Source organism: Adiantum capillus-veneris, chromosome 11 (assembly GCF_014529385.1).
Source record: "Adiantum capillus-veneris isolate H3 chromosome 11, ASM1452938v2, whole genome shotgun sequence".
In the NCBI taxonomy this organism is placed as follows: Eukaryota; Viridiplantae; Streptophyta; class Polypodiopsida; order Polypodiales; family Pteridaceae; genus Adiantum; species Adiantum capillus-veneris.
Window position 1 is genome coordinate 65,798,242 of NC_140941.1, and position 24,290 is coordinate 65,822,531.

Genomic DNA, 24,290 nt, shown 5'->3' on the forward strand with positions numbered 1-24,290 from the left:
CACATCTGCATCATCTGAGAAGTCTATATTCCTCTTTCTTGTATTTTTCTTCAAAATTACTGTACAGGCCACCACAGCCTTGTAGGGTGAGGGATCCTCTTGCCCTGGTGACCTCTCTGATTGATCTTCACCAATTGACTTTTCTTCAGATATGTCATGACAAAAGTCAACAGTTCTTTTGGCAGAAACATTAAGCAACTGAGGCTGCAAAGGCTGAAATCCTGGCACAAGCTCTGGGTCTGGTTTCAGCCTCTTCTGCCTACTGGACCTTAATCCTATTCATCAGGAAACATGACAAGTCTCACTCTCTCTCTATCTCTCTCTCTCTCTCTCTCTCTCTCTCTCTCTCTCTCTCTCTCTCTCTCTCTCTCTCTCTCTCTCTCTCTCTCTCTCTCTCTTTGTATGTGTCTATTTGTACTAAAGGAGCGCAAGGACGAAAACAAACTTTTTACAACTCTCTACGCGCGCCTTAAGTGCAATTGAGGGAAAGGCGCGTAAGGATGTAAACTGCCTTTTGAGAGAGTCATAACTATACTATAGGCGCGCGGAGAGAGCTGCAGCCAGTGTTTGGTTGGCTCTGCGCGCCGTTAGTAACGGGGACAGAGAGGGGAGGGAGAGAGAGAATGTGTATATCTCTGTGTGTGTGTCTGTGTGTATGTGTGTGTGTGTCTCTGTCTATGGAAGTATGTGTTGAGGTGTGTTTTGTGTGTGTATGTGTGTGTGTTGAACAACAGTCTGGGTTTTTCTTTGTTTACACACACACACACACACACACACACACACAATTTGTAACCAACTGTTGGAAATACAGAGAGAAAGAGTGAGAGATCACCTTTTGTTGGTGGGGTTTGCAGGAACTCCAAGGGAGGTGTCTCCTCCATTGCTTTTTGTGTGTCAAACTGACTCTGTCTCTCTCCCTCCCTCTCTCTCTCTCTGAGAGTAAGGAGTCCCTCTCTCTATCTCTCTCTCAATCTGTGTTTCTCCCTCTCTCTATCTCTCTCACAATCTGTTCTCTCTTTCTCTCTCTCTCTGTCTCTCTATCACTCTCTCTCTCTCTCTCTTTATCACTCTCTCTCTTTCTATGGCTCTCTCTCTCTCTCTCTCTCTCTCTCTCTCTCTCTCTCTCTCTCTCTCTCTCTCTCTCTCTCTCTCTCTCTATTGTTCTCTCTCTCAAAATCACACTTATAACAGATACACACGGCGGCGCCCCACGTGTCACTATAAATTAGAGTGAAATTGCATGTTGTCACACGTGCGGTCATTATTGAGACCGTATACTTTTGTACGTCATATATAGAGGTCAAGAGAGAGAAAAACCACACCTCGTGAAAGAGAGTGAGTGAAAGAGAGAGAGAGAGAGAGAGAGAGAGAGTGCAAGAGCCGTCGTCTGCGTCTCCGAAAGCAAGCCGACCCATCGACATAACGAAGGTCTGCCTCTCCCTCTGCCTTTGCCTCTATCTCTCTATCTCTGTTTCTGTCACAGTACCAAGCTCAGTCTGAACAAACAACACACACAAACAGTCACAAGCACAACACACACACACACTCACAAACACACAGACACACATATAAAACACACACACACACACACACACACACACAGACACAAATATAGCACACACACACACACACACACATAGCCTCTCTCTCTCTCTCTCTCTCTCTCTCTCTCTCTCTCTCTCTCTCTCTCTCTCTCTCTCTCTCTCTCTCTCTCTCTCTCTCTCTCTCTCTCTCTCTCTCTCTCTCTCTCTCTCTCTCTATACCAAAGGCGCGCGTAGAGAGGCATAACCGGTGTGCATGTCTCTATGCGCGCCGTTAGTACTGTGCATTGAACAGTGTATGTCTGAGTGTTATATATATATATATATATATATATATATATATATATATATATATATATAGAGAGAGAGAGAGAGAGAGAGAGAGAGAGAGTCGTCGTGAATGTATCGTATCCTATTGTGGTCCCTCTATTGGACACCTTTGCTGTATTCTATCTTCCCTAGGAAGCGTGAAAGAACTATGAGCACTCATCGTGAAGTGTGCTACTACTCGACCTCTAGGAACTCAAACCTGTCTATGTCCCTCATAAAATCTCTGTGCCTCTAGTGACCGTCTAGAAGCTAGTCATCCCTGTGGTGCACCCTCACGTGCTCTATGGCTTGCTATCCACACAAGTGGGCCATCACTAGAAAAACATCTATCATGAATCTCTCTGCGGGGAACATAAACGTGTCTATCCTATGGTAAGCTCTATGACTTGAGCTATGCCTAGCATCCTGCGTGTGCCCAGCTAAAGTAGAACTACATTGGGATGTAGAGGCTAAACTAGGTTCTAATGGCTCTAATATATGTTTGTGTGGCCTCTACGGTGGCCTCGTCAATGTGGTCTATAGGAACCTGAAGTGACAATGTCTCACAAGTTGTATCTGCTTGCTCAAGGATCGGGGAATGTGGTCATGTCTTAGTAGTAATATATGACCGGGTGGCAACATCTATGTGGTGTGTTAGCTCTGTAGGTGAATCACTTGATGGTGTGTCACTCTGTTGCGTAGCAATGTGATGAGCAGCATCTGTCGAGTCAATGGGGTTAGCCTCATAATGATGAGGCTCACTCTATGGTAGGCTAGGCTTTAGAGCTACATCTTGTGGTATAGTCCTAGGAATCTCTCGCAAAGGAACACAATCACTCATCGGTCTGGGAGGTGATCTATGACCTGACTAGGTGGGAGTTATCATAGGTAGTCTAGATCTATAGCATGTTGGGTCTAGCAGTGGTTGCGGCATATATTGCAATCCTCCGACGATCAACACATAGATTGCATGATCAATGCCTCTATATACTCGCTCTCGAGGATCTCAATCGAGAAAAAGCATGGTGCTCACCCTCAGAGGTGCCTCGTGATGTGTGATAGACTCCCGCATGTACCTATGTCCACAATCGTCAACATATGTCTATGTATGCTCAAGTCTATGCAACTTTACCAGCGTAGGATGAGTATGTGTATCTAGGGACTCGTCATCGGATAGAGGCTATATGTTCCGTAAGTCTATCTTAAGCATCGGCAAGAACATCGCGTCACACTCATCTCTGAAGGATCTTGGCAGTCCTAGCCTAGGTGTAACTTGCACTAGCTGATGTATGGGAGTATCCTTAACTAAGCCCTTGAGTTTCTAAAAGAAACTCATCCGGCTCAGATAATGAAACATGCAAAATCCTCTCTGCTCACCACACAAGACTAGCATGGGTCTAACTATGGTTAACAAAATATCTAGTCTGTGGAGCTCATTGCTCGTCGTAGGACTCATGTCGCTCATTGAAGCTATAATCTCGTGTGACACAATTCTATCATGGTCAAGTGATCGTGGAATGTCTTTAAAAGTCAGTGTGGTCGCAACAGCCTCTGTAAGAAAATGCAGGGTTGTGGATGCTCTCTCATGGATACACAATGTGGTGGTGATGTCCATGGTGGCTCCATGGGTCATGCATTGAGTGCTCTCATCTTAGTATCTCGTGGTAGCTCTGCTCTCGATATAATCAGTTGTGTGGCACTTGTCGTGTCAAGGGTGACTCTGGATGGTGTCTTGAGGATCGTGGTCTCAAGTTCATCTCAGTTTTCGTCCATAGATCTCACGATGATAACTGCTCAAGAGACGCGTCAATCTTGGGTCTCAACCTAGATCTGGAATCGTCTATGGTGTCATGTGGCACAATGGGTCTAGGTGGGAATCCTGGAGGTGCTCTACCGGGTGATCTCACTGTGTGAGTAGACACTGGCTCTGGCTCTGTAGTGGCACTATGAATAGGTGATCTAGGGCTAGGGTTAAGTCTCTATGGAAGGCCCAGGATCATTGTGTATGTGCTCCAACCATCAAGACCGACATAGGTCCTACTACCCATGGATGTACCAAAATCAACCTAAGGCTCTAAGACATGCATCTGTGACTCTCTAGAATACATGTGACCATCCTCATCAGCATATAACATACTCTCATGCATCCATTGTAGTTGAACGATCACTGGATGGGATTGTGTGTCACAATATCCTCAGGATATGCATCTATAATCTCATGTCTCGTCTCTATCCTCTGGACTCAGTATAGTACCTCTATGGAATCTATGAGATGATCGTGCAGCGTAGGGTGAGCACTGGCTCTAAGTGTATGAAAAGCACGAGTAGAATGATCATGAGGCGGAAGCCTCACATAATATAGAGCAATATCATGATAGCGACGTATAGGTCGATCACGATAGCATAAAAGTTCGTGTACTCTCCTGCCAACCATAACACATACTTAATCCGAGCTGCTAGGGGTCATGGTCACCAAAACCTATCGATCTATGTCACATCTGGCAATCTAAGGCTAGCCAAGTGCTATCTGGGGTCATTGCGTGTGAACAAGCTCTAGAAATCGTCTCTCGACCCAAGTCGCGGTCAAAAATCAATCAACAACTCAAACCGGGCTCTAATTGTGTGCAAGTGTATGACCATTGGTTAAAATCAAGCTATGTCAAGATCTTGAGTGTGAATGGGCTCTAACTAGTGTAATCTGGTCAATATCAAGACCACAAACGAGTTTCTATAGCAAATTGGGGTCAAAAGTGGCGTATCGTGGAATTTGCTGTTAAAACGAGCCAAAATCAACATATGCGCGTGAACAATCCCTAAAGCTCGTGAACTATCCGAATGTAGACCAAAATCAAAATACGTGTACGAACAGGGTCTATGCGTACAATTTGGCTCAAATCTGGTCAACTCTGGCGTAATCAAGCAAAATCTGACAAAAATCGGACTCTCTGGACGTACCTACTCTAAACCTGCCTAATCGTGCATAAATGCGTGTGAACAAGACGTGTATGGTGCATAGGATGCGTGTGTGATACAAAGAGAAGAAACACAAAAAAGAAATAATTTTTTTGTTTTAAATAAAACAAATAAAATAATATACAAATATCTACAACAAACAAATATAAAATGAAAAGAAATGAATAAAATAAAAATTAAAATTAAAAAGCTCAAAAGAAGAAACAAGAAAATCAAATGCAATTTTTATTATATTTTATAGGCTCTTTTATGTTTTTATGATTTTTTTGGAGATTTTATGATTTTTTAATGAATTTTTCTTGATGTTTTGATTTTTCTAAATTTTTTTATTTTATTTAAGTTTTTCTTTTTGTGGGTAAATTTTTTGTGAACTTTATGGTTTTTTTAATTCTCTTTTTTTTTAATTTTTTGTCCCTTTTTGGATTTTTTCAAATTTAAAACTCTTTTCTTTTGTTTTTTTTTTTAATTTGTGTGAACTTTTATTGTTTTATTTTTCTTTGGTTTTTTTGGGCTAATATACAAATAAATGAAATGAAAGTGACATAAATGAAAATGAAATTGAAGTCAAATGAATTGAAATTTAAAGAGAATGAAAACGAAATGAAACGTAATTAAAATGGAATTAAAATGAAAAATGACAACAAAATGAAATTGAAAAGAAATAAAATGAAATAAATACCATAAGAAAGGTCAATGATACAAAAAAAGAAAAAAGACAAAAAGGTGCAACTGGCAGTGACAAAGGAGAGAAAGAAGAACAAGGAAAGAGAGAGGTGCTCTTTTTTTTTTGGTCTTCTTGTAGCTTAATGAGTTTGTGTGTGTAGGGGGGCATCCACACACACACACATGTGTGTGTGTGTGTGTGTGTGTGTGTGTGTACGCATGCACGCGCAAACGGTGTGTGTGGGGTATGAATGTGAGTGTGTGTGCATAAATAAATAAAAAAACAATGCAAAATAGTAAAAAATTTACCCAAGATTTAAAAATTACTCAAAAAATGCTAAAATTAGCCAAAAAGTTAGGGGAAATGCGTAGAGTAGAAAAACACACTCCGGATCGACAATTCACATCAGGTTTTTTCATCTTCATCATTTTTGGATAAAAATAGCAATTTTAATCAAAAATTGCTAAAAATTAGCCAAAAAATCACCACATTTTTTGGGAAAATTATGGAGCCTAATCTAGCTCAAAATGCAACACTTAGCAATGTTTTTGCACCCTTCAATCGATCAATCATCAAATTACAACTCAAAACCAAATCAATTTTGATCGTTTTTTGACCCAATTTGCCCCAAATTAGTCTAATTAGTGGCCTAATTATATAAATTTTTGCACATTGATTAATTACACCATCAAATCAGCATTTCAATCAATTCAATTTCACCTTAATTCACTCATTCAAATCAATTCAAAAGTGTATAACTTTGCACAATTAACACACTTACAAGCTTGCACACACATAATTTTGCGGCAATTTTGACAGCATAACGACATGATTTTGTGACTCAAAAATTGATCCGTAATCACCACAACATCATCAAGCATAAAAGTGCTCTCTACTCATTCAATTGGCACAAAATTTGCCACAAATTTGCACCTAAAATGTGCACACTTTTGCCTACACATAGGCAAACACAAACCACTCCTAATTTTAGCACATCGAGTGCGCTTAAACCACTTGAATTCCTACAAAAATCAGCAATTGCAATCAAAATTAGTGCACTCACATTGCACTAAAGCATCGCATCGATTCCAACTCCAAATGACGCCTACACACATGTGTGTGTACTCGCATCCGCTTCACTGCACCTTCACCTACATTCAACCAACACAAACTCTCATGTGTAGCATCGATTTCATTAATAATAAAACACATAAGAATGATGGGCATGCATCCAATTAGTGATTTAGCAATGTGTAGCACAACAAGCTCATATAATCAGTGAGTAATTAGAGGGAATAATTAGCAAAAAAATCCCCTAATTACACACTAGAATCGCGCAATTTTGCATGAAATTTTTATAATTTTTTTGCAAAAGAGTGATTGTCTTACCTCTAATTAAACTCATAAACACATGTATGCACTCAATGGTTAGTAAATTAGTGTGGAATTAGTGTGTACAAAGAGGAAAAAAACACAAAATTAGTCTACAAGCTACACAAAACAAACCGTATTGCCTTTCCTTCAACAAACATCAAATCTTAATGAAAATTAAACCGTAGCATAGCGCATAACCCACCAACATAATGTCAATCCGGTGGATCGAAACCCGGCTAGTGCATGGAGGAGTGGATGCACCAAATATGATGAATTGAGGATTCTAATGAGAGAGTAGGATTTAGTAATTAGAGAAGAGGGAATGCAAAAAAATATGGTGAATCTCTTTGCACACACACCTCGATCCATCAATCGACTCTCACAAGCTCAAGGACATGATACTAATCTCACACTAATGACTAACATTCACACACAAGCATATGGAAGCCAAGATTAGAGAAATGCAATGCCATTACCTCAACACACACACACACACACACACACACACACACACACACACACACACACACACACTCTAATCGAGCAAACACATGAAGAAAGTGCACAACACATGAGGAAATTATCAAGAGGAGAGAATGATTAGATGCAATTAGAGGTTAATAATCACAAATCTAAGCATCACAATAGATAGAGAAATGGGAAAGAAGCATAGAGAGACAAATAGCTTTGCATTATCAACTCAATGCTAGCTACAATGTGAGAGGGGATCTCCATCTCCATAGCCACCTCTCTTCTCTACTCTCCACCCTAGCTCTCAAAAGAATGAGCTTCACATTGTAGCATTTGACATTTATACCTAGGGTTTTTTAAGAAGCGGCCACGCCCAAATGTGCATAAAAGGTGTAGGCTCACAAATACAAGATGGAACTCTCATAGAGCCCGTAGATACAAGAAAGGTATGTATACACATGTGTGGATACATCAATGGAAGCACAATGCATGACCTTGATGCTCACCCATCAACAAGATGATTTGAATGCTACTTTCAAGATGAAAGTTTTGGGACTGATGCATCATTACTTGGGCATACAGTTTAAGCAATGTGATGGTGATATTGCTTTGTGTCAAACAAGTTACATACAAACAATGCTATGTAAGTTTAGACTTGAGGATTACAAACTTATTTCCACTCCCATGGAAACATGTTTAAAATTGAGTCTTCATGATGCTGATGATCCTGTCGATGTCACTCTTTATCAAATTGTTGTTGGATGTCTTATTTATGTATATAATACGAGGCTAGATATTCAGTTTGAAGTCTCACAGGTCAACAGATTTATGTATAGCCCAGGATCTAAGCATTGGCAGGCTAGAATGGAAAATGGAGAGTATGCACTGACTACAGACCATTGAACAAGGCAACCAAGCGAGATCACTTCCAATTTTCCATTTGAGGATGAGATACTAAATGAGGTAGCTAGCCATGAGAAGTACATATGTGATGGCTACTAAGGCTATTTTCAAATAAGGATTGCATGGAGGATCAATTGAAAACAACCTTTATCACTCTTGGGGTTGCTTTGCTTTTGTTGGAATTAGGGTTGCAAGAAAACACACACAACTTGGAGAAGATGAAGGAACCAAAAAGAGCACCCATTTTTGTAGCCAATTGCTACATTCCTCATCATGATTCTCCCTTTTATGCTTGCATAGATAGAGATCATCCATTTTTTGATTTAGAAGAGGACATTGCTTATTTCAAAGGTGAAGGTGATATTATTGTATTTGGGGATATGAATGCTCGTACAAAAACATTGCAACATGATACTCAAAAATTTGATATGCCATACATTTCAAGAGAGTTGGAGGAAGTTCACTTATATGATCGTACTTCAATGGATGAGAAAGAGCCGGATCACTATGGAAAGTTACTTTTACACATGTGTAATAGCACGAGTATGCTCATTGCCAATGGTGTATCTTTGTAGAGTGGAACCGATAGATTTACATGTAGGAGACATAATGGAGACAACGTGATTGAATATATGCTACTCTCCGAAGACATCATGTATAGCATAAAGAGTTTTATGTTTGACCAATGGACTCCAGAATCCAACCATCGGACCTTATGTATTGACCTTGTATGTGGAGAAACAACTAAGCATGATAATTTCAGCCAAAGGAAAGAGAAATTATCACTATGTATGGATTTCAAATGGGCACCGATGTACATTGAAATGGTTGAGCAAAAGTTATGGATGACAAAGCTTCAATATGATGCACCATAGAAAACTAAATGGGAAGCTTTCAAATAGGTTATTTGTTCTTGTGCTGAAGAATTCTTTGCCATTAAGCATCTCCATGGTATCAACAAAGATAGATCACGCAAAAGGTGGTTTGATAAAGAATGTCAAGATGCTCAAAAGTCCTTGATAAAGCTTGATGCAACTATGGACAAAGACAACTATCAAAATCATTTGCATACATACAAGGCATTGATTCAAAAGAAGAGAAAAAGATGGGAAGTAAAGCAACAACTTTTTTAAGTCCAAGAAAAAGCACATTCATGTGGAAGATTTTGGAGAACTTGAGAGGCAAGTGGGTTGAGAATTTTGGTAACTTGAGTCTTGTGGATATGTACACACATTGTAGGCAATTATATGAGCAAGCAAATGCTGAAAAAATGCCATTTTATGGTTCACTCCTATGTATGCCCTCTTTTTTTAACTATTGAGGATGTATGTGGTGGGCTTGAAAAGTTGGCCACTCGCAAAGCGGGAGATATTCAAGAAGGTATCAAGCCGGAGATGATCAAATGGACGGGAGATTTTACCCATGAGTGGATGTGTGATATGTTCAACCTTCCACTTCAACATGGTATGCCTTATGATTGGAGTACTAATTGGGTTACGCCTTTGCATAAAGGAGGGGATGTAAAGAATGTAAACAACTACCGGACTATAATGATTGGATCTCTTATGGAAAAGTTGTTTGGGTGCATAATGGAGATGAACTTGGGACAAGCAGGTTTTCATCGATGCTATAGCACCATTGATCATCTTGTCACTCTTCGTGTTCTCATGGAGGAAATTCGGTTGAAAGGCAAGCAATTGTATTGTTTTTTTGTGGACTTTAAGAAAGAGATATGATTCCACGTAACACTTTGTGGAGAAGGATGGATGAACCCCAAGTGCCAATTGAGTTTATGCTTGAGGTTTTTCGAATCTATGAGAAGGTGATTTGTTGCGAATGGGAAGAGAAATTTCAGAAATTTTTGTAAGCACTATTGGGGTTTAACAAGGATGTCCATTGTCACCAACTCTCTTTGGTCTATGCATCGATCAATTGGAACAAAAGGTACTTGACTTTATGCAAGAAGAAGGCATTGAAGAGGTTAGTATTTGCAATGCGGTAATCATGCTTTTGTTGTATGCGGATGATGTAGTGCTTCTAGCACACGCTTTAGAAGATGCACAAAAGCTTATGGTTGTCCTTGAGAGTTTTTGCTTGCATAGTGGGATGATTGTGAATGAATCCAAAACAAAGGTTATGCTTGCGAAAACAAACCATAAGAGAAGTCATGCATTGTGTACAACAATGAGACACTTAAAAGTTGTTGAGAGCTTTAAGTACCATGGCCTTGAGGTTCCGCCCAATCACAAGTGGCATGAATGTGCTATGTGTCGTTTGGAAGCGGGAAAGAGAGCATCTTCTGAATTTGAGAACATGTGTAATGCGGGAAACATCAAGTGTTGGGTTCTCAAGAAGTATCTTTTTGATGCATTGGTGACACCGGTTCTTCTTTATGGAGTTGAAGTGTGGGACGGGAGCATCTGAAAGTCTACTTGGAAAGAGTTTGAAAATGTCCAAAAGCGTTCTTTACAAACTTTCTCCAAGTTAAGACACAAACACCATATATGCTCCTACTTCTTGAGTCGGGATCTCTTTCAATTGAGGTTATAGGCATGGAAAGGGTTGTGGAGTACATGATAAAGATGCGTCAAAACCCCTCACATCGACTTCCTACAATTGCATGGGAAGCAAGCAAAAAAGTTCAAAGGACACATAAAAGCAAGATCTTGAGCACGGGATGGATGGAAGACATAAAGAAGAGGTTTGGAAGATGGGATGCATTACACTTGCTATTGATGCTTCAATTGACTCCCAAGTAAATGAAGCTTTTCTACAATGCCAATGTATTACGGCTTGGGAGAAATCCGGTGGATCATGCTTCCCACATTACACCACCCATATTGCCGCGAACTACAAAACCATGTTCTTTGCTAAAAGAGAAAATGTACTCACACTTACATGCTTGAGCCTATCCCCTTTGTCGGTGATACGCACTATCGCAGCCATTCGGCTTAGCTCCCATTTCCTTTGATGCAAGACAGGTCGTTGGGGCAATGAAGAAGAGTCAAATCAATTGTGCACATTATGCTCACTGCAAGTTCGAGAGTCTGAGTACCACACACTACTAGAGTGCTCAGCTTTGGTCACATCCGAACTTGCTTCTCTCACATTTTCAGCCATGACTTAGATCTACACACTTTCCTCTCCCAGCCATAGTGTGAGCTCTAAGGGTTGTTGTGCTCTCTCCCCAGTCAGCCTCACCATTGGTTTCCCAAGGAGGCCAAGTAGCACCATAAGCTCTATAACCATCTCAAACTGTATCGATATAGATAGTCAATGGTAACAACTGACAATATACAAAAGTTCTTGGGTTCTTATGCAACCAGGAAGGAGGAAAGGATCCTCTATAGCAAATCTATTTCGTTTAGCATGGAAAACACAAGTGCTTGATTTCAAAGTGGAGGTGGGTAAGAAAACTGTTAAGAAGGTTGTCATTTAGCATGTTTACAGTCACTTCAATGTGATAACTAATGACGGAGATGTTGCATTGGCTTATCATCCACAATGCAACTGTAAGTGTGTTCATGACCTTCCATCTCTATTCTTTCTTTCAGACCTTGCTGTTCTCTTACTTTTTTTTTTTTGAAGAGGTAGAACAATATTAAAAGAGGTAGCTCTAGTTCTCTAAAGTAGTACTAAATTCTATTCAGTTGTTAGACTAGGTGGTCTTTTACTTTTTGTTGTTGCAATTGCAAGTGTCTATCCTTCATCATATGAGGAATGAGAGCTAGTGGAGTGTATTATAGGTCTCATACCTGTAATCTACGCTGACATTGGTGTTTTATAGTATGATGAAAGAACTAGGAAGAGCCTTGCAGATGAGGGAATTTTCTTCTACGAGCACTTCTATCCGCTCAACCAGAAAAATAAAAAAGGCACTCTGGTTAAACTTCTTCTCCTTATCAATTGGAGATGTATTGACTAGCCGGTCCCAGACACCACAGTGTGAAGCTTTCCGAAGCAAGTTGTTTAGGGATGTTTAGAGGTTCCTATGAAATTTTGTGCCCACTAAATTGGTGAAGATTGTTAGCTTTTGTCCCATAAGTTTATTTGTGAATTTATTTCACACTTGCCACATACATGTTGCAAAGACAACGCTGGTATGTAAATCTCTAGACTCTTACTTTTGTGACAAACTTCTTGATAGAGGGTGGCATGTTAAAGAGGTGGATGACATACATTGCGAGGTTGCACCAAACACTTTGGTGGTCAAGTACATGATCGACTCACATTCCCTTCTCATCTCCTTCTGATACCAGCACTCTCAAATTGTTGCAGGCTACTCTAAGTTTGTTCCTATTGACCAAGAGTCGCCAGGCCTGGAGAACAATGGTGTCATAAATGTGGAGGTATTTGACAAAGACCTCAACCTTGTGACAATGGTCACAATAAGAGAGCAATGCAACTTTCTGCAACTTCGCCACGGCATAATGGAGAAGACTGCGGATAACGAGCCCTCACAGTTCTATTTCTTAATAGGTGGACGCAAAGTAATGCAACGAAAGGAAAAAGAGATTGTCTGTAGAGAAGCAACTATTCAAGTCGAAATCGTGCCAATGTAACTTGGATGAATTCCATTGGGCGTAACTTCTTCTTAAATTGAAATCTATGTTCATGACTTTCATTGCAACATTTGTTTCAATTTAAATCTTTTGTTTCAATTGTGAGATCATTCCCACCATTTGGTTATATCTTTATTTCAATAGTAAGATGAAACTGTCTCACTATCTCTCTCCCTTTGTGAAAGTATGTGTGATCTCTGTATATTTTGAACAACATATGCAGAGTTTGATGTCTAATCTCTCTCTCTCTCTCTCTCTCTCTCTCTCTCTCTCTCTCTCTCACACACACACACACACACACACACACACACACACATTCTTCCAAGGCACCACATTGAGAAGTATAAAGAATTATATTAATGTACGTAATTAGCATTTCAGAGAGTATTTGTAAGTACAAATTCTGAAACAGTCAATGGGCTGAAATACAAATTCTGGAGATAAGGGATCAAAATGTCCTCTAGATAAAAGTCATGCTCATGACCTTCAAATGAGGGTGGGGAGAGTGGTGCCCGGTGTATTTAGCAACCCCTTATGGGATGCGTCATCTATCAACAAAGTGTTGGTATCATCATATGGGATATGGATTTGATAATAAGGGTTATAGTATAGGTATACATTTGGTTTAGTAGGGTGATAGTGGCCGTCAATTACAACACTCCTTTTGGGAATACAAAAAATTAAATTGCCACAGTTCGATTGCCGCTATGTTGCAAACCATGGTTACAAGGGGATTGAGGTTTCTCTACTGCACAAAGAGAACCATATCACAACCCGAACATTTGGAAGTAGAAACTGTATAAATTCTTTGGTTCCTGGACGTACAATGGCTCTACGAGTGCCTATCTTGAAGCTGCACAAGTTGAAAACTTCTGCGTTGGGATCATACGGCTCCCGAAACAACAACAATCAGTTGACGTCCAAAATAATTAGTCTCTGCAAACATTTTGTAAAACAAATAAGTAGCTATACAATAGGTTGACTTTCATATTCTTTTACATTGGTTATTAATGGAACAATCATGTCAATGTCTATCAAAGGTCCACGCTGGGTTTGGATGTCGTGGAGGTTGTCTTGTCCAATGTTGACATCCTCGAGCTTGTTCTCACCAGTCCCTTGTTCTTCTAATGTTCAAGACTCTTGTGTCTCTAGTGTTGAGGGCTCCATTGCACCTAGAATTAGCTTCTAATGTGCTATGCTATGTTTGTGTGTCAGACATAAATGACTCTTGATTTTCAAGCTCAACATATGGAATTGTGGAAGGTGTGCTCTGCTCGAGGGTTATGGTGTTCTTTCTTAGCCCCTCCCTCTGCGTAATCTTCTTCCTTCTTAAACCCTCAAGCACAGAGGGAGTTTCAATCTTTATTTTTTCATCAACCCCTCTATCAGTATGATCTTGCTCTTGTGTGGTGGCAGTGGCCTTCCCCTCATCTGGATTTTTCTCCTTGTATAACTCTCCCTTTGCATCATTTCTCTTATCAGCAATATTCCTCATGTGCTTTCTCAACCGACCTCATAAAATATGGTTGTTGTTGTTCCTTATTAATCATCGTTATCGCTGCAATGTGGTCATCCAATAGGGTTTGCTCTGCATCCATGCTCATGAGATGTGAAAAAGCAGATGCTTGATTAGAGTGGCACGATATCGATGCAAGTACAATCACCATGTTATAGTAATGTTGTGCAAAATGCCTACCTTTGACGTGAATGGCTTTAGTGCAAAGAAGCTCTACAGAATATACTCAAAATGAAGGAGACACCTCCATCCACACGAGTTAGCATCCATCTATTTAGGCATTGTGACTTCCTTAATTTTTGACTTGAACAGCTCTAGATTTTTGCAGAGCCTTCTATATGCATGCAATAGTCTTTTTATGCGGTTGTTGCAAGCAGGAAAGTTTGGTATGAACCCAACACAATAACTGTCTCCATACTTTATTCAAAATAAAACCAATTTCTAATTCTCAATACTGTAGTCTTAATTCCGGATGAGTTCCTCGAATTGAGTTTAGAGTCCAGACAGCTGGCTTGTCAAGTTCAATGCAAACCTGGCTCGAGTGGTGGTTGCTCTCATATGGAAAAATTATGGTTGTCACTTGTAGCATTGGACAATGGGCAAGCCACTTCGCGAATGTGCCGATAGGGGTGTTTTTCATTATGAGAAAGCCAAAAATTTGGGGATCCACAATAAACATTTTTGCATGACTTTGTGCAGTAGCTGGCTCTTGATCAAACTATAAGACAATTATATTAGTTGTCAGTCTCTAATCTCAAGATTGAATAAAAATATGTTGAAGCTGGTGAAAGCATCTTACTTTACTTTAGGAAGATATAGACAATTGAATCTGTGATTTGAGCATTTGGATCCCACAATATATTGATATCAAAAAATCTAATGCAAGTCTTCTTATACCATCTTCTAGCTGTATATCAACTATTAATCCTTCCTCCATAGATGATAAAATTTTATTGTTGCTGACATCGACTTGTAACAATGTAGTAGCTTTTAGTCTCTTTTTCTATAGTATTTGCTGCTTTTTCCTTCTCTTTCAGTTTATTCATCTCCTTTGCATGCCAATTTTCCTGCTCATCTTTGTCCATGGTATTCACATCATGGGTGACTTTTACAATCTTCACCTTTTCCTGTGGCCTTGATGGAGGAATAAGCAAAATTTCCTTCATTTTATTGTCTATAAATTCATTCGGTTGGAGCAGTTTATCATATCTCCACCTAATTGTTTTCAAGGTTTCACTGTACTTATCCATAATGGTTATCTTGTGTGCATGTGCTGCAACAATTGTTATATCATTGAAATATTCTAGCAAAAAAAATTTGCTGCCTCTTGAAGTGCCAACGCAATAGGTTTCCACCTCATGGTGCTAAAACATGCCTCCTCACAAGAAGCTCAATACATTTATGAGCCTTCTTGATTTTCTTGAACAGCTTGATGTGTCTTTGTAGCCTCTTCATCCTTGGAGCTTTCAAGATTTTCATGGGCTTTCCTAGTCTCTTCTTTTTACTAGCAGATCTTTCTCCTGCTTTAGCTGCCAAAAACTTGGACCTTTGCTTGCCTTTCTTGTAGTCGTCTTTGTTCTTGCCATTTACCTGTAAGGCAATAGCCTCTTTCTGTGTTTCTCTCTCTCTCTCTCTCTCTCTCTCTCTCTCTCTCTCTCTCTCTCTCTCAGAAAGTGGCATTATGGTGTGCGGGTGCTATTTTGCGATAAATAGATTGATATTTGCGCGCCATTGTGCACACTGGTCCAAGTCATGGTCAAAGATCATTTTGGACACTTGAAGTAGTTAATATATCATCTCATCTCATCTTTATTACTCTCTCTCTCTCTCTCTCTCTCTCTCTCTCTCTCTCTCTCTCTCTCTCTCTCTTTCCGTTTCCTGCCTTGACTCTACTTTTGCTCCCTCGGATTATTCCCATATCTCTCTGTGAGAAAGTGGTACTACGGCGCGCGGATGCAATTTTGCAAAAAATAGAATCATATACGCGCGCCATTGTGCAAATTGGTCAAAGTCATGGGCACTGGTCATTTTGGGCTTATGAAGTGGTCCATATAACATACCGTTTCATCTTTAGCACACACCACACACACAAACCTCCACTCTCTCTCTCTCTCTCTCTCTCTCTCTCTCTCTCTCTCTCTCTCTCTCTCCCCTTACCCTTCCCTTAATCTACTTCCCTCTCTATGTCTCTCTCTCATACCTACAGGTATATGTAGAATTTGGTTTGCTCTAAAGGACAAAAAGACCTTCACTGTTGTCACCTTGTGCGATGCTCTTTTGTGTTGTCGTTTTTGTATGTCTCAATTTTCCTCTCTCTCTCTCTCTCTCTCTCTCTCTCTCTCTCTATGAAGGATGTTGGGTCTCTCTTCTCTCTCTCTCACACACACACACAGGTGCTACACTAAGCACACCAAGGAATGTGGTACAACCCATAAAGTGTGAAAATGGCCTCTCTAATGAAATTGTACGATGCACTAAATGCCCATTAGTTACAATTAGATTTTGGACACGTGTAAGGAATCCAGTATGGTTAATTACCGTGCACGACAACGGTAATATGAATGCCTAGATTATGAGAGAGAGAGAGAGAGAGAGAGAGAGAGAGAGAGAGAGAGAGAGAGAGAGAGGGCAAGAACGAGGAAGCGAGAGAGTGAAAGATAGAGAGAGACGCAACGTGGTTTAGGGTGAGTGTGTGAGGGAGAGATACACTTAGAGGGAGAAAGAGAATCGTACACAGAGAGAGGGACAAAGCGAGAGACAGACAGACACACACACACACACACACATATATATAGAGAGATTTTATTATCGTCCTCGGAGGTCAAATATGACCTATGGGACCAAAGTTACATGTGATGTATGTGTATGACTAATGAGTGACTCTTGATGCTCCAAAATTGTGGTGATGAGAGTCGCAAAGGAGAATTCCCTAATGGATTTTAGGGGCTCGGAGTCGACAATGCGCATGTGTTAATGTTGCTTGCAACTCGAGCCAACACTACGTCTAGAGATAAATCATGTTGTTGAGACCCTTGAAAATCATTCCTTTTACAACTCAATCCATGCAATGATCACCCACTAACTTTAGAAGCCAATCACAAATTTTTCCGAAACAAAAAAGTTTAATCCTATTTTTAGCCAACAAAAAAAAGAAGTCATCTCTATGGCCTTTGCCCTTTGGGTAGGCCAAAAACAAGGCTATTGCAATGGCATAAACTAAAAGAGTAGGGAGACAAGTAACTCGTACTCTTTTGCTTCCTTCCTTCTCTAACCTCAACAAGTTTGAACATTGTCATTATATGTTGCATTATTGTAAGCAGAATACTCAATGAAGTTGCATCCAAGAGTTTATGCGCAAGAATTATTATGACAAAAATACTTCCTCCACTCGAACTTGTGGTGCTAGGAAAATGTTAATGTTGTCATTTGAAAGCTTGTCTTTAAATGCAATTACATAAATGGATCTGATTATATTGTAAATTGATGAAATAGCAATTTGGCCCTATCTCTACAAATTTGCAGTATAACCAAGTCATGTGCATCCTCTCAATGAATGGCTCCACTCAATCATCGTCAGCCACCGCGTTTCCTAGCTAGGGACAAGAACAATGCATGCTTCTGATCCTTTGCCAATTTCATGTCATTGATGTTTTAAGGCATCCGAAAACATGCAACTGATTGTCAAAAACAGTTCTACCTTGATAATTAAGAACAATGGATAATTTCAAATTTACGCCAAATTCATGTGATGCATATCAAAGGCATCTAAAGAACAGTCTGCCTACATAGAGCTGAGCCTGCAATAGCTTTTCACTTTTTTGATTGGTACATCCTTTGATTTCGACTTCTCAACGGTAAATCTTCCTTTTCAAACTTCACCTTGAGTCTTGCCTTCCGATGTAGCTTCTGGACGGCAGTGGTCGTCTTTCCTCAAAAAAGAACAAGATCTGACTACATGTAGAGCACTTTGCATATAACTTTGTTAAGTTAGCCTTCTAAATATATAGCAGTTCATTTCTGCATCTCTCTCTTCTACCCCAGAGTCTTTGTGATTATACCATACTGCATACATCTGTAGTGGTTGATGCTTACAACTCTAAATCAACAGGATGATTAGCAACCCCAGAAGCACCACGTGCTGCGAGCACACCATGATTATGCTTTCCATCATATGATGTGATTACAGACGTCACATCAGAAGAGGATCGTTCTACATGCTTCTTAACGCCACACCCATAATTGGTACATTTGTAGTAGTTCCTGCATACACCCCACTCTCTCTCTCTCTCTCTCTCTCTCTCTCTCTCTCTCTCTCTCTCTCTGTGTGTGTGTGTGTGTGAGTGCACAACACTTGTAAATATGAACACATAAAATATATAAAAACTGTCAAAACTACAGAGATGCCCCACCCACCCAGCACGTGCATGCACACGAGCACGCGTATGCCCCCACCCCACATCTGGCCTTTTTGGAGTTTTTACACAGCTTCGCCACCTGGCCACCTTGGTTGCAAGTTCATGCATTGACAGGCTTCCAGTCATGCTCATGACGGTTCCTCGGCTTTCCCATTTTCTCCAGACTGTTTGACTACAGACACCACAGATCCTATTGGGTAGGACACTTGCAAGCCTATGGCGGAGTACAACAGTTTGCTACACTGCTCGTGACGACACAATTTACCATGGAGATCTCTCAGAGGTTGGGCCACCCCAGATTGCTCAGCACTGCTGTGCAGACATCACAACAGACATCTTCATCATTTGCCTCACATCTTCGGCTTCATGTGGTTTGTTCAGCATTAGGTGCTAAGAGGGGGTGTTAGGTTTACACCACTCTGCTGCTTCACAGGTCTAGGGCATGCATGAACGGCTAGTGTGCCTCCAGGCTGGCCGCCCACAGCATATGCATATAGCCTGCATTGTCCGACTACCAACTTCTGGGCCGGCCGCCTTCTTTTGTCCAGGCGCCCTACTCACATATGTTATTTTGTTGGGTCGTGGGGCATTTCTCTTGCACTGCTCGACCTCCCATTGGGCCCTCCTTTATATGAGGCCAGGGGGGTACCCATTTCAGATACACTGATACGTTGTATTGACGGTCTCATGCTCTGGTAGTCAGGGGGGCTGATCACCCCCTCTTCCCACACACCAGCGTTTTGTGTTGTCTCTCTCTCTCTCTCTCTCTCTCTCTCTCTCTCTCTCACGCTTCTGCACACGTACACTCACAATTTGGGCCACTCGACAAGTCACTGACAACTTTATAAGTTGGGAGAGGTTAGGAAACTATACCATAAGGAGTATAGTGGACAAATGTCAGTAGGAGAGCCATTTGCTTCACGTCTCTCACTCCAGAAGGTCATTTCTCAGCGGGGGTGCCCGAATATGAGAGTGGAGACTGATTTTCATTGTGTGAGTGGAGTTTCGAATTCTGCAGCTTTAATGGAAAGCTTGTCTTCTCCCTTGTCTCATGTAGCACGAGGATTCCGTTCTCGTGCATCTCTCATGGTAATGCCCCACTAGTTGGGCTCCTCAAATGACTGTACAGTCTTGTGGGTTTTACGCGCGTTTGCCAAGGCAAGAGCATTCTGAATAGGAACCAGATTAGCTAATTGCTAATCCCCCATAAGTACGCATAGTTCCATCGCGAAAGATGGTCAAAAACCTGTAATTTCAGCCCTAGACAAGTTTGGACGTGAGAGTGTGGTCTAAGTGTTTGGATCGTTGGTTTTCAATTGAATAACAAGATACCAAAAGGGGCGCTAGTCTTTGGGACCTTCCGGGTGTCGGCCTTCGTGAGCGTAGTGATATTCTAGTTGTTGGATGCATTTGTGTTCTCTTCTTCTTCTCAATACTCTGTGTGAAAATTAGCAAATAATTAAACTAGTACCACCCTGTAACGGCTGTAGGTATAATCCCTGAATTAACTACTGTAAGGCCTTATATCAGCCACTTGTAGGCGAGTGTGCACACATGAAAGAACAGGGTTTGAACAAGTGTCAGAAGTCCATTCACCATAACATACAAGAACATGCATGTTGAAAGTGCAAAGAAGAACAAACCGTGGATAAAAATGTCCTTTGACCACCTTCTGACCATACTTCCGCCATCGGTAGCCATCATCTAGAATGTCTACATCGCTTACAGTTTGAACCACCACTCTAGGTTCGCGCATGGTTCTGAATGGTTTCTCTGGTTCGTTCTCGATCCGCCTGACAAGTGACAAAATTAAATATGAGAGAGGGTACAAGAATGTGTTGGTGGGCTAAATGGCAACGTGTATTTGTATCCTTTCTTTGAAGGGTAGAAAGGAAGTTTAGAAGGGGACAGCGTTCAGGGGAAAAGAAGAGGACAATGAAGGAGGGGGTCACCTGCGCTTAGAGTCATGCTCATTGTCAACATTCTCACAAGCTATGCTTGCTTCACCATAATCATCCTCGTCGTTGCTGGTAAGAGATGCACAGGACACCTCAGAAGTTCCAGATAATCCATCTTGTCGGAGTCCCGGTAACAAGAACGAGTCATCGAAAGCCTTCCCATGAAGCATCTTCCGGGGTGTTACTGAATTTTGACCCATGATATCACGATGACCTTCTTCTGGATCATTCACAATTCGATTGTCACTCCGAGCCCCTCTTCGAGTACCTTGGGGCTTTGGATGATTGTGATCTCCTTTGTACATAATTTCAGTAATTTCTCCTTCTTGTGATCGCTCTACCTGCCTTTTCGCAGAACAAAAAGAATGCGAACACTTGTAGTAACTGCGGGGATTTGCACTATTCTTCAGTTGCTTCTGTCCATATTTCTTCCAATTGTACCCATCAATAGAGAGCCTTGCATTTGAGTTAAATGGTACCCCTGAAGGCTTCAGATCAACCTGAATCATAGTTTCCAATTCCAAATAATCTTGGGGCTCTATTACACTAGACACTATTTCAGACACTAGCTCCTGTCCTGAATTGCATGCCGGTAACTGGGAATAGCATAATTCTTCAGACTCTTGAGCTTGCGAATGCCAATCTGCATAATCTGCATTCTTTTCACCAAACATTGCTGAGGTACCCTGGAAAAGACTTGTTTTATCAATAAGCAATCCGACACCTTATCGCTATTCTCTACATTAACAAGCAGGACAGGTGGAATTCACAGATAAGAAGATTTATAATTTTGTGAACCGGTTCTGCAACAAAGCCCACACAATGTTGTTCCCCCAGCCCTCCTTTCTTAGTCATTCAGCCCATGCTGAAGAAAATACAACACTCATACAGCATGCATGTGTTTAAAACCATGGCACAGGCTCTGTTTAACTGCAGTGAGCATTATAATGCTTGCCCTAGACACTAAAGACTCCCTTATCATCTACCTGCTTTCAGCATACACGTGTTATGTACAATTCTACAAGTCATAGTATTGCTGGAAAGACTTGACTCACACAAATAGGAACACTCTTCAAAAGAAAAGACTGACAAAATGAAGAATGGACTCACAATGCTGATCTTCACAGGTGACCCACATTCAGCTGCAGCCAGGAGCGGCTTGAATATAAAGCTGTCATCACTTTTGTTCATGTCCCAACTATCTATGCCCCTGCTCAAACCAACGTGTAAATGTTCCCTTGAAGTATTGCACTGTAATGATAGCGTGCCTGTTGTTGGAGATGGATAAGCCTACATATGAAAACAAGTTGCACTTCAACATTCATATACTTAGAAAATATTCTGAATTGCCATGTAAAGACTCAACTTTGATGACACATACGATCACTGAAACAAAACTTAAATGCACACATTCTGTTCTTTTATGATGTGTGAAGTCAGGTTGGGCACTGAAGTCTGATACCAAAACAAACTCGGGCTCCAAGATCACTTCATGAATAGTCTCAAGTCAGACATGTCTGAACCGCAGCAATAAATATCAAATAGCAGAACAACGTTTAAGCAACAAAGTCAAGCATCACCTGTTGCGTGTTGAAGAGGATTGGAGACTCCAATAATGAAGCAGGGCTGATGCCAGGTGAAATTGTGAAGTGTTTTGAAGGTGGAGCAAGTGGCAATCTTGAGGGCATCATAGCCTTATAAGCAGCACTACTTTTAGACTTTGAACCACAGGGTGTTGGTGACTCAAATGCTTTCGACATTTCATCTGAAGTGTGGCAAGCTGACTTATTCATCCCCTCATAACTACGACTATTGTCATAGAACACAGTTGGTGAACCCAGGCCTTCAGCCAGCAGGTGCGACAATGGCATGCTGCCTTTACAAGAATCCTGGTCTGCAAACAAGCCGGAGAAAAACGCCATAGGAGTTGGAGTAGCACTGTTTAATCCTCCATGGAGGAAACCACCATTCAGGTTCCGAGGTGGGACCACAAGTCTAGGGGGTGCCAAATATGGTCTGGTCAGAGTCAACACTGCTCCTTCCTCCATCTCGTGCTGCTTCCTCAGCAGTGGCTATGGCAGGGATGTTTTGCTCTGCAATAACTGACAATGGACATACCAACAATCCATCAACGAATTTAAAAAGCAGATACATTCTTTCATTTAGACACACATATACACAAACAATCAAAGATCGACTCTAGCTTTCTACTACGTACCTATGACAGAACTCACTTTGCTGGGTTTTGATAGAACAATTGAATGATGTAAATGCGACATGTGTGCGCGCGTGAGAGAGAGACAGAGGACCGTTCAATACAAATGTTAGTGTCCTAGGAACAATCCCAAGTCACCCAAAAGATCTACCCGACAAGTCTTGATCTATCCGCAGAGAGAGAGAGAGAGAGAGAGAGAGAGAGAGAGAGAGGTCCATGCACGTGGGCAAGTTTTCTGTTAGTTTATTTGCAGGTAATCTGCAAGTATTCATTAAAAAGAAGAGGTGTATTACCTTGGCCGGATGTGTATGGTACAAAAACGCTCAGTCCCCCACCACAAAAAAACCCCAAACGAGAGACAAAGAAAGGCTTAACTTGATCAGCTCTGCAACTCCACTAATTCAACAAGAGATGACGTTTGATCAGACAATGGCTATAAGAAAAGCTCTCAAATGCGCGACCAGGAGAACAAAAACCACTAATAGCTTTGAAGGAATTCAAGCATTAAGATAAAAACACATCACAAGGTATGGAGATAATGAAGAGAAATCAGTATAAGCAAAGCTGAGAAACCAGGAGAGAAGCTACTTGAACAGAATGTCCACAGAAACAAAGAAGAAGAAAGATGGGGGAAGTCAGAAAATATATCTTCAAAAGAGCAATGAGTGAAAATTGAAAAAGAAAGCAATCCGAAAACGGGCAGGGCTGACTACCCACAGCAGCTAAGAGAGAGAGAGAGAGAGAGAGAGAGCGAGCGAGCTACCTGTCGAAGTGGGCTCGCTGTAGTCGCACGAAATGTGAAAAGCAGAAATCCATACGCGTCCGCGCCCAACGTCACCATCCTTGCAAGAAAAGCAGGCGCCCGCAACCTCCATTTTCAACCAGGAGAAGCTACCAGGCAATCAGCAGTTCTGATAAGGAGAGCTTCCCAAGCACTGTAGTCTGCTGTTAAGGTGAGCCGCCTGGACGCCCACCTCCGGAATCACAAACTGGGGGCAAGAGACCTCGTACATCTATCCGACGAGTTTTGAACTCGGGACGTGTCTCACAGAATAGATCGGCAACAGAGCTCGCTGGCCGCCTTTTGACCCTTGAGTAAAAGTCCTTGCCTCCTTTTGACCTCTAGGGTCTTACTAAATGAGTCCATGCATTTACTTTTTAGGCTGAGTTTAGTTTTGATAAAAATGTTAGTTATTATGTATGTGAGAGAGTGATGGGTGATGCAACGCACGACAAAACTCCCATCGCCAAAGCGACATGGCTCAGGGTGGGGCACGATGGATATATAATTGAAAATTTGAACGGGAGAATGTAGTGAACTAGCAGTAAATTAGAATGTGGTGAAATAGGGGTGAACTACCCTCAGGAGGAGTAAGGACTAAGTAACAC

At 41.1% G+C, this 24,290-nt stretch overlaps 1 protein-coding gene and 1 pseudogene across 3 annotated transcripts; both read right to left on the reverse strand.

Moving 5' to 3' along the window:
* Positions 1–469: 469 nt before the first annotated feature.
* On the reverse strand, positions 470–14,292 carry LOC147447369 (uncharacterized; annotated as a pseudogene).
* A 3,699-nt stretch (positions 14,293–17,991) lies between these two features.
* LOC147447370 (putative WRKY transcription factor 26) lies at positions 17,992–23,882 on the reverse strand. 3 transcript variants are annotated; one of them, XM_086523190.1, is made up of 6 exons: positions 23,665–23,882; positions 22,267–22,788; positions 21,797–21,976; positions 20,681–21,372; positions 20,372–20,521; positions 17,992–18,573 (listed from the first exon to the last, which is right to left on the reverse strand). In XM_086523190.1, exons 2-6 carry the CDS (start codon positions 22,732–22,734, stop codon positions 18,402–18,404), a joined length of 1,662 nt encoding a protein of 553 aa, XP_086379316.1. In that variant the 5' UTR covers positions 22,735–22,788; positions 23,665–23,882; the 3' UTR covers positions 17,992–18,401. The 3 variants fall into 3 exon arrangements, with proteins under 3 accessions (XP_086379316.1, XP_086379315.1, XP_086379317.1); XM_086523189.1 differs by lacking the exon at positions 23,665–23,882 and adding an exon at positions 23,195–23,634; XM_086523191.1 differs by lacking the exon at positions 23,665–23,882 and adding an exon at positions 22,905–23,172.
* Between the last annotated feature and the right edge of the window lie 408 nt (positions 23,883–24,290).